Source organism: Thalassophryne amazonica, chromosome 8 (assembly GCF_902500255.1).
Source record: "Thalassophryne amazonica chromosome 8, fThaAma1.1, whole genome shotgun sequence".
Lineage (NCBI taxonomy): Eukaryota > Metazoa > Chordata > Actinopteri > Batrachoidiformes > Batrachoididae > Thalassophryne > Thalassophryne amazonica.
The window spans coordinates 83,338,721-83,354,683 of NC_047110.1; the positions used below are offsets into that span (position 1 = coordinate 83,338,721).

At 38.9% G+C, this 15,963-nt stretch overlaps 1 protein-coding gene across 3 annotated transcripts in view; it reads right to left on the bottom strand.

Annotated features, from left to right (window-relative positions):
- Positions 1–15,963, bottom strand: part of LOC117515996 (excitatory amino acid transporter 2-like) — a 128,192-nt gene that overhangs the window by 10,791 nt on the left and 101,438 nt on the right. For 2 of the 3 annotated variants that reach the window (XM_034176846.1, XM_034176844.1), the window contains exons 1-8: positions 15,139–15,356; positions 7,687–7,826; positions 5,226–5,378; positions 1,938–2,188; positions 1,587–1,734; positions 1,220–1,346; positions 894–1,127; positions 609–803 (exon numbers count right to left, since the gene is read on the bottom strand). In XM_034176846.1, coding sequence (XP_034032737.1) covers positions 609–803; positions 894–1,127; positions 1,220–1,346; positions 1,587–1,734; positions 1,938–2,188; positions 5,226–5,378; positions 7,687–7,826; positions 15,139–15,176 — 1,286 coding nt within the window. In that variant the 5' untranslated portion in view covers positions 15,177–15,356. Of the gene's footprint in view, positions 1–608; positions 804–893; positions 1,128–1,219; positions 1,347–1,586; positions 1,735–1,937; positions 2,189–5,225; positions 5,379–7,686; positions 7,827–15,138; positions 15,357–15,963 lie in introns of those variants that run through there. The other variant, XM_034176845.1, reaches the window with a different exon arrangement.

Consider the following 15,963-nt stretch of genomic DNA (forward strand, 5'->3'; position numbering starts at 1 on the left):
GTTAAATGTTTTCATGAGGCTTTTGGTAAATGGAATACTGGGGGAAATGTCATGTGAAAAGATTACTAATAACCGATGTCTGTTTCAGATGTGAAAGTCATTACCACTGACACCACACCACCTTTAACATCATAAACTTTGTCAAAGAAGACTTAACTTACTATAACCTTCCCTGGTTCTTCTAGGTGCCTTAATTAAGCAGTTATGAACAAAACATGATTACAAATGGTGGCCATCTTTGATTCCAATATGGCGGCCTCCAGGGGGCGGTAATGCTTGTATCTATTTTTTTCTTGATCTATAGACCCAAAAGAACCTCCATACTCATTTTCATGCTTTCTTCCAAAAAATGCACGATTCTGGTGAAAGTTTGATCTTAGCCGCTGTACTATGCAGCTATCATTGTTATTGATCAAGATTAGTAACAACACAAAATTGTAAGCAAGAGAATTACTATGATGGAAGCATGTATAGGATCATGTCAATGCCAGAAAGCAAGCAAATGTCTGGAAATCTGCCCTTACCCTGAGACAACAGGATTATAGTATTTTGGCTTTGCAGTACAAAATGACATAGCTTATTTTAAAATACTGGGAGTGCTCTCTGACCTGACAGTGACAATCTGACCCGGGTCGAGGTTGACGCCATTCATTTGGGCAATGAAGATGGCTGCAACTGCCTCGTACAAAGCAGTTCCATCCATGTTGATAGTGGCACCAACTGGAAGCACAAAACGAGTGACTCTTTTGTCGATACCCAAGTTCTCCTCCAGACAGCGGAAGGTGACAGGCAGTGTACCAGCACTAGATGGGGAAATCGAAGGTAAAGATAAAGTGTGTGAAGATTAGCAGCAGAGATATTGGAGCCAGACATCCATTCATCATGTTACTAACCTGGAAGCTGTCCCCAAGGCAGTGATCCAGGCTTGGAAGATTCCCAAGAAGAAGCTAAAGGGGTTTTTCCTAGTGATAACAAAGTAGATACTGGGCAGAAAGATTGCTCCGTGGATAATAAGTCCAACAATAACTGTTACCATGTACATGCCCAGCTGCCTGGCCACCACTTCCAGGTCCTTGATGGAGATGATCTTTCCACAGATCAGGCAAGCAATACCAAAGGGGGAATACCTGATGAAAAGAAAGCTTATTTGAACTTCACATTGTTTCTGTTATTGTTTCACTGAAACTTTGTTTCACTGAGTTTCTTAGCCAATACTAACCACATGATCATGATGACAAGTTTCATCACAATCTCATTGAGGATGTTGAAGAATTCAATCATGAGTCTGGCTCTTTCTCCCATCTTCCCCATGCAGATGCCAAATGCAATAAAGAAACCAATCACACCTGAAACAGAAAACCATATTGAATCTAAATACTGGTAATGTGCAGATGTAAAGGAAAACCTATCACAACAGGAGAAAATGATTATCTTTAACTTCTATTATCTTTAACTATCCGCTATATGTATATCTTTAACTTGAGATGAAAATTTCACAGCACTGTCAATGATTATGGCATAAATTCTAACCTTTAGTGTTAATTACTCATTGATTTTCAGTGTTTGAAACAAAAAATGTTAAGTACCTAGAACATTCATGCCACTTTTGAACTGCAAAGACTTTTTGATGATGAACTCAGGCTCCTTAGTGACATTAGCCACCAAGCCGTCCATGGTAGTGACATTGATTTCTTCTGTAGCAACCACTTCTACTTTCTTTGTGACAGTTTGGATCTGAGAAGGAAAGTGGTATGCAGTAGGAGATGAGCTGGAAGGTGCCGAATATTGACATATTTTTAATCTTAAACTGAAAGACAGCATAAAAATTTCATTTATATATATATATATATATATATATATATATTATAATATATTATATATATATATATATATATATATATATATATATATATATATATATATTATATATAGTATACCTGCTGGAAACAAGCCTGCACAAGGTTCTCTGGAAACAAATTCCTGATGAGATCAAAGAAAGCATCCAAGCTGGAGACGTCTTCATTTTTCTCACCCTCACCCAGGTTTTCCTTCAGTTTTGGGTTCCCAGGGTGGATGACTAAGACAAGTATGACTCCCAGGACAGCAGCAATAATGGTGGTGGACATGTAATAAACCATAGCTCTGGTGCCCAGGCGACCACTAGATTTGGCATCCAAACCAGAAAGACCTGCAGCCAAAGAAAACAGAACTGTTTGCCTGGGTCTTATTACAATGAAATACTGACTCAATATTCTGGTGAATGAATGCAAAGGCCATTAGAGGTCTGCATTCAATATAATTTAATTAGTGTTAGTAACTGGGTTAATATAGAGTTAGTGTTACTTCAGTAGTAGAATTTGTGTTACTTTGGTTATTACATAGCACAGATTGGGTTAGGGTAGAGTGAATGTTACCACTGTAGTATTCAGGATATGGTAAAGTTAGGCTATTAATATTAGGGTAGGGTGTTGGCTAATATAGTACTGTTTGGGTCAGTCTTAGGGATGGGGCTGGGTTAAAATCATATTTGGGTTGTGGTTAGGATTAAAATTGTATTAGTTTTAGGGGGAGGGGTTTTGTTACTACAGTTGTGTTTGGGTTAGGGTAGGGTTAATATTACCATAGTAGTATTAGGTTTAAGGTAAGGGAGAGTATCATAGTCATATTATAAGGTTAGAGAAAACGTTGTGTTTAGGTTAGAGTTAATATTGTACTATTTGGATTCAGGTCAGGTTTAGGTTACCACAGCAGTGTTAGGGTTAAGTCTGGGATTGGTGTTCAGGTAAGATTAGGTTTGCTATACTGTACTAATGTTAGTGTTAGATTAGAGTGACTGAAAAACCATGGGTAATTCAAAAATTAACTCTGGGTTACTCAATACCTACTGTCGTACACACTAAAATTCATATATAATGGATTCAGGGGAATCCCCAGCACCAGTTAGGCTTGCGTATTTCCTTGATTAAACCCCTGACAGGAGCCTGCCTCATTTAATGGCCAGGTCAAAACTTTGTCTGACAAAAATAAATGCCTGCCTTAAACTAAGTGGTGGGCATTATGTGCATTTAAAGCAGGGGTAGGCAACCTGTTCCAGAAAGAGCCATGGCTCTTTCTGGAACAGGTTGCCTACCCCTGATTTAAAGGATTACATTCGGTCGAGTCACTCTTTCTTTTATTCTAAATCCGCTGTGGAGTGGTACCTTAAAATCATAAAACCTGGTATTGCTTCTACAACTCCGTGTGTTTGTGGCCATGCAATGACAACGGCGAGCGTGTGACCCTTTTAAAGTTCTCTGTCTCGTCTTAATGCAATTTATCACCTGAACAGTGGCTCTTTCTGGATCAATTTGTCCCTCAATGAGCTCAGTTTCTTTGTACAATCACCAACCTCCAAACCAACGTTACCGGTACTTGCATTTGAGTGTCTTTATTCAGTTCTGTGCTTTAAAGTTGGTTGTATTTGCGGACTTTTCTGCCAAACGTATTTGATCCATGATTGAAATGTAATCAGCAGGTGCACTACAAAAACTTTAGGAATATGATGGGAGAGGAAGAAGTCAAACGGGAAAAGTGACCAAACACAGCCCTTGCAGTCTCTGTCGTTTTGACCGGTCTATAGGAAGGGATCACAGCCACACAGAGGGCTCTGATCTAAAGTGGTTGTCTTTGGTTTGCCACAACCAGGGATATCTGTGTGAAACCTAACACCATATTACAGTGCAGACAGCAAGGAACATGTTATTAATAATGGCCGGCCTTGAATAAAGGCCTGCCTCATTTAGGCACCCGGTCTGAGCACGATTTGAAAAAAAAAAATGCCGGTGTCACGGTCTGAGATTACCACCAGTCTGAATTTACCAGGTAAAATTAGACTGTAGCAGCCACAGTCTGAACTTACCACCAGTCTGATTTTACCATCTTGGTATATTGAGACTTGTGTGTTATTGACCCTGGTCCAAATTTGCCAAGCAAATATATTATATTTTTTAATTGGAACCACAAGTAAATCCTGTCACTTTCTATTGATGCTTATTAATTTAACCATTATAATTCTGGTTACTAGTTACCTAGCTAGTCTGAAATTTCCAGCCTGCAAGTCTGAATTTATGTCCCACTTCAAGTTTTCTGAATCAAAAGTGTGTGGAAAATGCAGTTATTTCAAAATACATCTGCTCGGTTGAAGATCGCCGCAAGAAATGGTAATTCTAGACCTCCCGGAAGTTGACCGCGAAAAAAAATCGATTTGCGCATGCGCTTGGTAAAATGAGACCGGCGCAAACTCAGACCACGACACCGGGGCTTTTTAATCAAGTAAATTCGGTACCCACTTTCCTCAAAATGGCAAGTGTCAGTGCTGAACTTCATTTTGTACCTCTGTTCCTGGGCACATCCAAACTCCTCTATCCGGTACATGCAAGGGTTTTTAATGAAAATACGTTGTGATGGGGCAGGATGTTTTGTCCAATGTGAGCAAAAATCCGGTATATATGGTGTTTATTACAAGGAAAACCATACAAAAACATAGAGACTTTTGCGTATGGTGAGTGTGAATATCTGGTTTATGGGTGATTCTTTAACTATGGGCACTATTGGCCTTGTAAATGTAATTTCCACCACATCATTGCCTTACAATATAAAGCGCCTTGGGGCAACTGTTTGTTGTGATTTGGCGCTATATACATGTGCTCTGATGTCACTGTTTATCTCCATAGAAACTACCCAAACAATCTTTCATACAAACTGTTTAAAGGGACATTACAGTGTTGTGGTGCAAATTACGGCAATAGTGTGGGACAACTACATTTTGTTTAAAAAAATCACAACAGTTGTATGACATTGAATACCCCAATTATGTTTTGATTATTTTACTGATATTTTATTCAGAGATATTTTAAAACATTAGAAAAAACGTTTCTTTACCATTCATTTTTATCATTGAAGATCAAAAGTCTGGGTGTGGGACAAGCACAAAACGGCAATATTTGCATATAATGATGCTGAAAAAAGGTGAAAAAGTCATCATAGACTACTAGAACAAATTTCTTAACACACTTTCATTGTAAAGATAACTATAAAAGTGTGAAATTTCCCCTTTTTTCTGTTTTTCATACAATATGATCAAAGGACATAATAAGTGCCCATAGTCTAAGAATCACCCTTATACAATGACTGTAATTGGAAAAGAAATGCTCAATATTGTTCAAGTGTATTTGACGTCACTGCACCTGTGATTAAACTGGAGATAATAAGTGGTAGGATCAACATCTTCAGCATCCTCATCAGAATATCTCCAGGAAAAGCGATCACCATGACAATATCTGGGTGGATCGGGGAGGCGACGCGAAGCAACATCCCTGCTACAGCTCCCAAGATCACACCTGAGGCATTTGAAGAAGTATGAATGAGAAAGAAGGCAAAATAGTGAAAATATAATACAATAGTGAAATATAAGAGTAATGTCAAGTACTGTCAATGGGATCAGAATATTATTAACATTTCTGATGCAGTATGTTTTTAGCTTTTGTTCAAATTTAAAAATTGAAATAACAAAAAAAAGAAAAAAAAAAAGAAATGGGGTGGGGGATTTTCACTTTGTAAGAGCCATAAAACAAACTCCTGGCAAATTAGTTCAGTAATTTTGAGATGGAAAAGGGAGAATTTCACTGATGAGAATTGCAACACACCAAGAGTGACAGGGGGACTTTTCAGTTTGTGGCAAGACAGGCAAAAAACTATCACTGCATTCATTTCTCCTCAGATGACCTCTGCATGCTGTCAATCTCCTCATGCGGTCTCATCATTCTCAGGCCAGATGAAGACACCCCATTCCCCCTTTACAAGGCTTCGCTTCCTGTGATGCTAAAGATCCCACAGCCTGAGATGCTGTTCAATAACACACACCCCGTCATAAAAAATAAAAACAGCAGCTTTTTCTTCTTCCAAATGTTGCAAGTTGCCCAAGATGCTTCATACTCTGGCAGCAGACTGTGGATTCTGCAAACTTAGTAGATTTGGATGATATCTGATTTCCTGAGCTCTATTTGACATCAAATACTATTCCATACTCATGACCTTAACAGTCAACGTCCATGTCCAAATACAAACAGGTGACAAATTAAAGGAAAAATGTGAATAAAACAGACATCAGAGGTGCCATACATACCGTGCACACATAAATATGAATGTTTTCCAGACTATAGCAATGTCATTTTATAGTATTTTAATGGTGTCATCACACATCACCTTCGCCACATGAGGTGCATTCAAAAAGTATCCAACCTTTGGCTGCAAAAAATACAATTACTCTCCTAAGGGTCTGAAATCCTAATCCCCTTTGAAGTAGCATCCTTAAGATGGCACATGCTTCTCTCAGCAGTTCTGTCATTTTTGGAAGAATTTCTGGAAGGCCTCTTTTGGAATGGTGTCCAGCTGGCCCGTGGTGTTCTGCATGATGTCTTCTTGCAACTCAAATGGGGTATCTTTTAGTGTCATTTTGATCTTGGAGAACAGCCAAAAATCAGAGGGAGCCCCGTCAGGAGAGTAAGGAGCCTGAGGAATCGCAGGAGTGCCTGAATCAGCTGTGCAAAATGGGCAGGTGCATTATCATGATGGAGTTGTCAACTTTTCGAGTCCCACAGATCCGGTCATTTGCAGTGCAGAACACCATGAAGGTTGCAGAGGACTTCCTGATAATACTCCTTATTTATATTTTGGCCTTCTGGTGTGTACACAGGATGCACCACCCCACAGGAATCAAAGAAACTGGTCAACATGACTTTAACATTGTTGCACATATACCATGCTTTTCTTGTCCTCAGTGATGTTTGATGTTTCCATTGTGATGACTGAAATTTGGTTTTGAGATCGTACCCTAAAACCCATGTCTTATTTAAATTTTACAATTTTTAGATTGAACAATAATTATTTAAGTTTGACGGGTCACTTCCCTTCAACCTTTGTTGAAGGGAGGTGACTCTTTATAACCTCAAAAAGCATTTTGTAGAGTTTTTAGCCAATATACAATGAAACTGAATTACAATGAATACAATAATTATAAAATTTAGACCTCTTTTTGTTGGTCTAACGTACAAATTATTTCTGGTGACAGACAATATCAGTATGCCAGTTCTGCACCTAACCACACTTTATTGTAAGACCAACATGGTCCATATGAGTACAAGCAGTATTGTGCTTTAGAGGACATGGGTGCAGGTATTGGTGGAAACTAGCAATTCCATAACTAAGTGTGCTTGTGTCCATCTCCACATTCATCCATGGTCTGCAGGACACATACAATATGTGCTTTGAGCAGATCAGCAGATCACTGACAGACATCAAAGGACACCAGTAATGCACAACAATGGCATTAACACGATTTAACACTCAATTAAAATATGACTGCTGTATCCTGAAATTGCATTATGATGCTTCCACTCTTAAATTAAAGCCTCTCCTGCAGCAGAGTGAAGCCCTGCTGTAATTTTAATAGCCTTTTAATACACCACCAGAGGCTGTTTGGGTGTCTGGTGCTCGCTGAACATGTGGCACTGAGCTGGCTGGGAAAGAACAGGACAACAGTCATCCAGCGGTCTGGTTTCGTAGGCAGGCACAGATGGTGTGTTCTCACTGAGCTGTCGAGTTAAAAGGGTATGCTGAATGAAAAAAATGACACTGATGGTAACTAACCAAGGACAGTAAGTGTGAGCAGAAGGTTCTTGAACATCTTTGAACAGAGTTGGGCACATTTGGACTGGGGCCTGGCCTCGATGGGCTCCAGGTGACTCTCATGCATCCTCACCTCCACTTGTTTAGGCATGCTGTTGGCACTGTAATGAAAAAAAAAAAACACACAAAAGTGAGCATTATATCACGGGGTATTTTGTGCAACCATGAACTAACTAATTGTCTGGCCAAGCTGTCATGCCAATCTTTTTTTAGTTCTTATAGAATCTGGTATACAACTACAAGCTGCTGGTTGTCAATATGCACTCCTTCAGAATGACACATTAGATGCGTAATATCCAATATATTGTTGGTGCAATAATGCGTTTTAAATTTCTGTATAAGGAATGTTGAGAACTATGAGTCTGTAATTATTGCTATGTTTTAAGTGCTTAATGCCTGTGTATTTAATGTTTTGGTTTTTTTTTTTTATTAATGATGTGAATCACTCTTTATGGATATTGAAGATGCTCTATTGATAAACCAGTAGGAGCATAAAAAATAAGCTCCTTAATCTCAGACTTAGGTCATTGGTATTTGTCCTTGTCTCGTATCCATGCACTTAGACAGGACCATAAAAACTTTGGAATTTTGTTCTCCTGCAAAGGTATCAGCATCACCAAACAAATCTGTCCAGAGACCCCATGACTTCATATGCCTTTCTCAGGGATCTCTTGTCCTCAAAGGCCAAGAAGCAGAGACATGAATGTCAATATAGAGATGTGAATGTCTCTACAAGTTTGACACTTTCACCATACAAATCCATTTCTCATGACCACATTCACGAAGTTATTGAAAGGATGGATTTGATGGACATTTACAATGACAAACCAGTGTGTCAAGACCACACTTGCTCACAAATGTAAGCTAGTGAAGTGTGTTGATATAGCGAGCTGATGTTGTACCTTGTAGTGTGTGCAAAACTGAAACATAGTACACAAGTAGTACAATTTTCCAGGGTGCATATTCATGAAAGTGAGAACCGGGCATTAATGTTGATATGAGTGGGTCATTTACAGGAGAAGTACCAGATATATTAAAAATAAACATTGCGGGAACAGAAGTGACAAGATGACTCAGTCAAAAAAGGAGAATAGTGTAAAGTATGCATGTCCACACACTACTTTCATCTTAAATAATTTAACAGGAGCAGTGGACATTACAGGAGCGAACAGAGAGAGACACAGCACAGCGAGTCTGTGTCTCTGTGTCACAGCGCAGCAAATTACTGCGTGCCCTTATGCAAACAGTAACTGAACTGTCACATGAAACTGTCCTTAAACTGAAAACAACCACATAGAAACGCTATTCCCGAACAGTGTATTAAAAGACATACAGGCCAGGGATTCAACAAAACAAACAATCCCATGAATTTCTTTATGAATAGCCTACACTACGTGTTTTCTCTCACGGGATGGGAGAATACACAAAGTCAATACATATCTATGATTGTACAGTAGGTGTTTCGCGGGTAGGAATGGTCAGAATTTTAGCGGGAGCAGGTTGGAGCGGGATGAAGAATATAGTCCCACACAGGGTTCTACTATCAATGACAGTTGTCCTGCACTCTGTGCTATATTGTGGCAGGTGTTAAGATATTGCACTCTTTATTTTTTCACTTGAATCTATACAGAATCTACGTTTTGCTTTTTTCTTAAAACAGTATTTTAAGGGTATTATACTGTATATGTTTGTGGTTATGTACAATTTTGTATGTAATATATTTTTATTTGCCTACAAACTACAGCAAACTTCACCCATTCTTTCAAACTGCAAAAGCAAAACAGCTGTATTTGAATTGCACTCACAAATAGTTTCCACATTTTAAATACAGTACTAAAATTTAAAATAGTTATTTCTACATGTAGGCTATAAACAGACACGGTTACTATATCCAGCCTTCTCATGTGTGCTTTTCAGATAGAGGATAAAATGAGAAACCGGTGCAAAGAGGAACTAAAAGAAAACTTGACCGTTGAGATCACATGCACTTCAACACTCTCTCTGTTTCACAATTTCCTTTCACAGCAGCATGACTCAAACGAAGAAACACACAGAACATCAAGTTAGATGGCGGCAGAATAAGTATTCAAATAACATTACAGAAAGCAAAAAGGCTTTGTTTTTTTCCTGAAGTACTTCTTTGTCATGGCTGTTACACAGGTGTTCAATAATCATGAGAAAGGAAGAAAGAAGGAGAGGGTGCTGAGACACTTTTTATTTATCCTCTGCTCAACAAGTTGCAAATTGATCGACTAAATTTTCAGTCTGACAGCTTCATGTGGAAGCTTCATGATGAAACTGTAGAAAAGAGAAAGTAGCCTGACTTTTTTCCTCACAACTAAGGAGAATTTCATCAACTGTCATACTGTTTAATGCGCAATGATAGATAATAATCCTGCCAGTTGTCTTTTCTTTGATAGAAATGACATGATCAAAGCCATCTTTTGTAGCGTTTCCAACGCGCAAGCCTCTGCAGTTTTGTGTGACAGGCTCAATTGTAGAACAATCAACTGCCTCAGGCATGTGGTTGACGCAACACAGTCTCCTTTTCTTATATCCAAAGCGAGGTGTGATATGCAACTGTTAGATTCTCTGCCTCGACATGTTTCCCAATAATCCTGGTGACCAAAACGCAACGCTGGACGTTAAGCATTATCATGTGGTCATACGCCAAGAGACAGACGACTGGTGTTAATTGAACTCTCCCATTTTCTCTCCCTTTGATTATTTTTAGCACCAACAGCTGTTGGATGTCTCAGAGGTTGAATATTATTCACTCTTATTCATTAGCACCTCGCTCACCGAGGAAGAAACAGGGGAGAAAGAGTCCGTGATAAAAAGTGAAAAAAGATGAGAGTAATTAAGCGACTAACAATTACCGTCATTGTTGATTAATGTTGCTGCTTTTTTCAGTTCATGCCTGTCCCAGTTTATGCCTTCAACCCTCATAACTGAACAGACCTAAAACTTTAATTTAATAATATAAAATGGGGAATGATCAAATCCACACATTTCAGGAACAGGAACCATATAAATGATTTCAACCAACTGTGGGCGACTTGCGACACGGGGGCCAAACACAGCCCTCATTTCAATCTGGCCAGTAGATACATTTTCATCTTAAGAAAACCAAATTTTAAAAAAGTATATTTTCTTAATAGCTGACATCCATCCATGATGCTGGATTTTGTCATATAGTGCTGTGTAAAAGGTTTAAGGTTATCAAATAGTGGAAAGCAAGAAAACACCTAATATTTCTGATTAAAGTAAAAATGTTTGCTTGGACTTCTTGTATTTTAAAATTACATAATTTCTGTTTGAGCATCTCATAATTTATGAAAAATAGGTTGCCCTGAATTGTATTGTTGCCATATGTTATTTATTTATTTATTTGAGTGATTACTGGAAACTACACTGAAAAATTACTCAGATGAACTCAATTCATTATGTATTATGTAGTCAAATATGTAGTCCCAACTAAATTAAGTTAACTTATCTTGCATGGATGTGCTTTATTTGAGTTGGGGCTACATATATTTATTCAAAATCCTGCTGATAATTGAATTGAGTTCATGCAATGCATCAGATTTTTGAGTGCATGTACTGGACAGTATACCTACAGTACTAGTCAAAGTTTAGACTGGTAGTGTACAAAGCTACAAGGATTGATTTATTGTGAATTGATGTTTCTAGCATCTATATTTATTTGTTTCTTTCATGAAATAGGAAACAAAAAAATCTCGTGATTTTTGTTTTGGATGTTTGGATTTTTCAAGTTTGATTTTGTGTGTATTTACTAATGTGGTGGTGATTAGTGCTGGGTTGAAAAGATCGATTCGTCAATTTTAAATCGATTCTCATTTTACAACCCCAATTCCAGTGAAGTGGGGACATTGTGCAAAATGTAAATAAAAACAGAATACAATGATTTGCAAATCCTCTTCAAGCTATATTCAACTGAATACACCACAAAGACAAGATATTTAATGTTCAAACTGATAAACTTTATTGTTTTTGTGCAAATATTTGCTCATTTTGAAATGGATGCCTGTAACACGTTTCAAAAAAAGCTGGGACAGTGGTATGTTTACCACTGTGTTACATCACCTTTCCAGCTTATCCATCAATCTCTGTCAGTCATTTAAAGATGTCGGGTAAGAAAAGAGACTCGTCCACTGTTTAATTCACACAGTAGTTTTTTTTTTTTTTTTTTGTTCCTCTTAACATGCCTTTTCCGTGGGACCGTGCATGAAGGTTCTCTGGTGTGGACTGACTTTTCAGTCAGTCTTTTCCACCAGCACTCACTGCATGGCTGTGGGAGAAGACTGACTGAAAAGTCAGTCTGCACGGCTGTGGGAGATGTTCTCTTGCAGCGTGCCACTCTGCAGACGTGAGTGTTTGTAGGGAAGATAGGGACCATCTGCTCCCTGAAAGTTTTTAAATTTATAACTGTCTGAAGCACTATTGCCTGCATTTTGAGGGCCAAATTGTGTGAAGCAAAGCCATAGTTTTGTTTTTTATTTAAATCTTTGTTGCAGCCTTACTTTAAAGCCAAACGAAACAAGGCATCCGGCCAAAACATGGAAGCATGTAGAAATGTACCTGTGTCAGGGGCAATGAACCAGGTACCTCTAGCGCCCTGTTTTGGCTGCCCTGGATCTGTTCAGTAGTTCTGCCCTTCAGCATGTTTGTTAAATAAAAATACTACTCTGTCATTCTGGGAGGGGGATTAGTCTGTGCCATCAGTCTTGTAGCCATCATTATTAACTACCAATACTTCATTAATTTGCTGTCAAATGTCAATATAATGCTAGAATTAATATGTTGGATTAATAGACAATTAGGTAACAGCTCAAAAACGGTTTTAATAACACTAACCCAAATCAATATAGGATCGGATTGAAATAATCATTTCTGAATCTTAAGAATCAGAATCGAATCGATTCTTGAAATTTGAATCGATACCCAGCTCTAGTGGTGATGGGTGATCAAACCCATCTTAATGAAAATTCAGGAGTGCCTAAGCTTTTTACACAGTATCATTTGTTTTTGCTTGGTGAAGTGAAAGAGGAAAGACGAGTGCTAAAAAGAAAGCTGGCCTCAAAACTTTCCCTTTCTATTTAAATATAGTATTACAGGTATACTGAGTGCAATTAAGAATTATCTTCACACAAACACAGAATTATAATGCTATATTTAGCTACACTTTAAGAAACAGACATGCATGACGATGTGTTTTGAATGGCTTGAAATTATATCAACCATTAAGGATTTGGACATGAGTCACCATCACAACACTCGGCTTGGGGGTAAGTATGTCACCGTTGTTATTGTGGTGACGCTTAAAGGGAATAAAATGCTGTGTCCCCAAAAAATACAGACAACACAGGAGCTGTCCTTTAACGCGCCTTGTGCAGTTTCATCCAGACACATGAAAGCTAAAACATCTGTGTCAGGAGAAGAATGAATATTGCAATGTTTGTACTAAATTAGTGTCTAATCAGACGTCCTGCAGCGCTTCCAGGCGCCGTCGTCGGCCTGTTTCGACCTGAAAACATCCTAATTTAAGGCTTAATTCACCCAGGACGTCGTGAGAGAACAGAGAAGATTCAGAAGAGTCCGGCATGAGGACTTTATGCGGACATTCCGCTGTTTAAGGACATTTTGTAATGAAAGACATGCGCGCAAATTCGCCAAGTCGTTTCCGTGACGACTCGACAAATCTGTGTGCGCCGCGACAGGAAAAACACCTCCGTGTTGAAAACCATTTGTAAAATTCAGGCGGCTTTTGATGGCTTTCAACAAGTGAGTAACTGAGAAATTGTTTAACAGCTTGGGCATGTTCCAACTTGCCCGTTAATGTTTCCAACAGAGGTGTTTTTCCTGTCGCGACCCCCCGTGGTCGGGTCCGGCCCGACATGCGACTCTGCTCGCACGTTCTTTCATTACAAAATGTCTGTTAACAATGGAATGTCCGAATAAACTCCTCATGCCGACGACTTCTGAAAGTTCTCTGTTCTCTGACGACTTACTGGGTCAACAGAGCCTGAAATGTGGAAGTTTTCAACTTGAAACGGCGAGACGCTGCCACCACGAAGCGCAGATCGTCGTTAGGCACCGTGGGCCGTCCTTACGGCGACACTACCAGACCAAAATCTCTCATCAGCCGTTAAAATTTTTACCGAAAACCAGCTGAATTTATCGCATGGTGTCCACTCAGTTGTGCCTTACAGTTTTGAAAAATTTTGATCAAACAAAGCAGCAGCATGAAAAAATCGACGAGAGGGTGGGCGACTCCTCATTCAAAGACTGCCCACAGGCGAATGGCGTAACCGACAGGCGTGAAAAAACTCTTGCATGCCCACAAGGGTTCAAGCATGTCTGATGTAATCACACGTGATACAAATCCATATGGTTTTTGAAAAAAATAATAAGGTTGGATACTTTTCTAATAGACCTCGTATATGATTTGAAAAATGCATTAGGTACAAACATGAATAGACAAAAAAAAAAAAAAAAAAATCTAAAAAAAGTAATATCATCTACTGCATCACCAGTAGACAATTAAATGTGCCTTGATGTACCCATAAAAACCTACATTTATAAAATTAAATTTATAAAATTTGCCATTTCAACACTTGGTAGCAGTGAAAGAGAACAAATGAGCAGCTGTATTTGTTAATCCATAATATTATAATTCCTTTTGGCCGATGTGTTTCTAGGAGCTCTGGTTAAAGATAAAGTGAATTATGATATTATGTATATGTAACAACTTGCTTTGCTGTGATTTAGTGAGTACCAGATCATAAGATCATTGTGAGACTTTTTTGGCTTTTAAGTTTGTTTTCAGCTGTAAATTTAAGCTCTGATCCAAATGAAAACAAAATAAGGCATTTTAATTAGTATGGATAAAATTGTTTCTATTGTTTCTCTCTCAGATATTCATATTTAAACTTCCATCATATTTTTTATATGAGCCATGCAAATATTGTGTGAATAAATGAGTTAGAGAAAAAGGTCTGGCACATACCAATGGTTTCTCTAATGGGATCATTTATAGAACCATTTAATCTCAGCTGACAGCTCTGTCACTTTAATTCCATTACACGACTAAAGCCATGAAGAATTAATGAAGGACTTATTAAAACAATACTTGGTGTCACGGTGGGTGACATACAATTATTCTTTAAAAAAATGCTGAAGTCCATGATAATTATCACATTTTTCTTCACCCATAATTGGTTATTTATGCGTGTGGTGCTAGAATGGAGAGAGAAATGTCCCCTCAGTGTCTGAAATACGGTTCACTGTTCCATGTTAATAAAAATTAAGTCCTTCAACCATAACTGGATTAATATTGACTGAGAAGAATGAAGAGGAAATTGAACTATAAGTGATATATAAAGTACTCACTTCATTTCTGGTGGAGTTGAGGTAAGTGCTATATACATCGACCAGGATCAGATCTCCAGACTTTGGCATTAAAAAAAGCAGAACGTGAAATCACGGCTACTCCATGCGAGGGGGGGGGGAAGTTGCCAGATGTCAGCAGACAAGTTTCCAGGAAGTGATCAACCTGTGGCTTCGGTGACAGCTAACAACTCTCAGCCGGCCACCAGCTTCCAAAGCATTCAGGGCCACACTAACCACACTCCTCATGTCTCTCACATCCTCCCCCACCCCTCCACCCCGACTCCATCACTCTCCACCCCACTGCCTTCCTGACTCACTCATCACCTTCACCCACCTCCAGCTACAAAACACAACAAACTCACAAATACAGAAATATAGACAAAAAAAAATACCAACAAGAATTGGAGGGAGGAGTCTGTGTGTGTGCGCAAGAGTCAAATCCCTGCTGATCTCTCCATTCCGTGGATACCATAATCCCCCCCCCACCCAGAGTTATGCTCCCAGGCTCATTCAGCCTACATGGGGCAGTGAGAGAAAGGTCAGACTGCTGGACATAATCGTAACAATGCCAGTGAATGCCGCGATCCGGCCTGACGAAATGAGCGACAAAGGAATGAGACGTGGCTGATTTAACGACAGTCACAGACGGACGAGGGTTTGGGGCTTTGAGGCCTGCTCTGATGGGATGACAAGAAGAGTTGGCGTTTGCAGCCCTCTGAGGTGCCACCACTGTTTATTAGGTCCCTGGTGAGGCTTTATTGTCTAAAATACACTCATCAAGCAAAACCCACCAGGGTAATGAAAAGAGGGAGACGAAAGTAGATA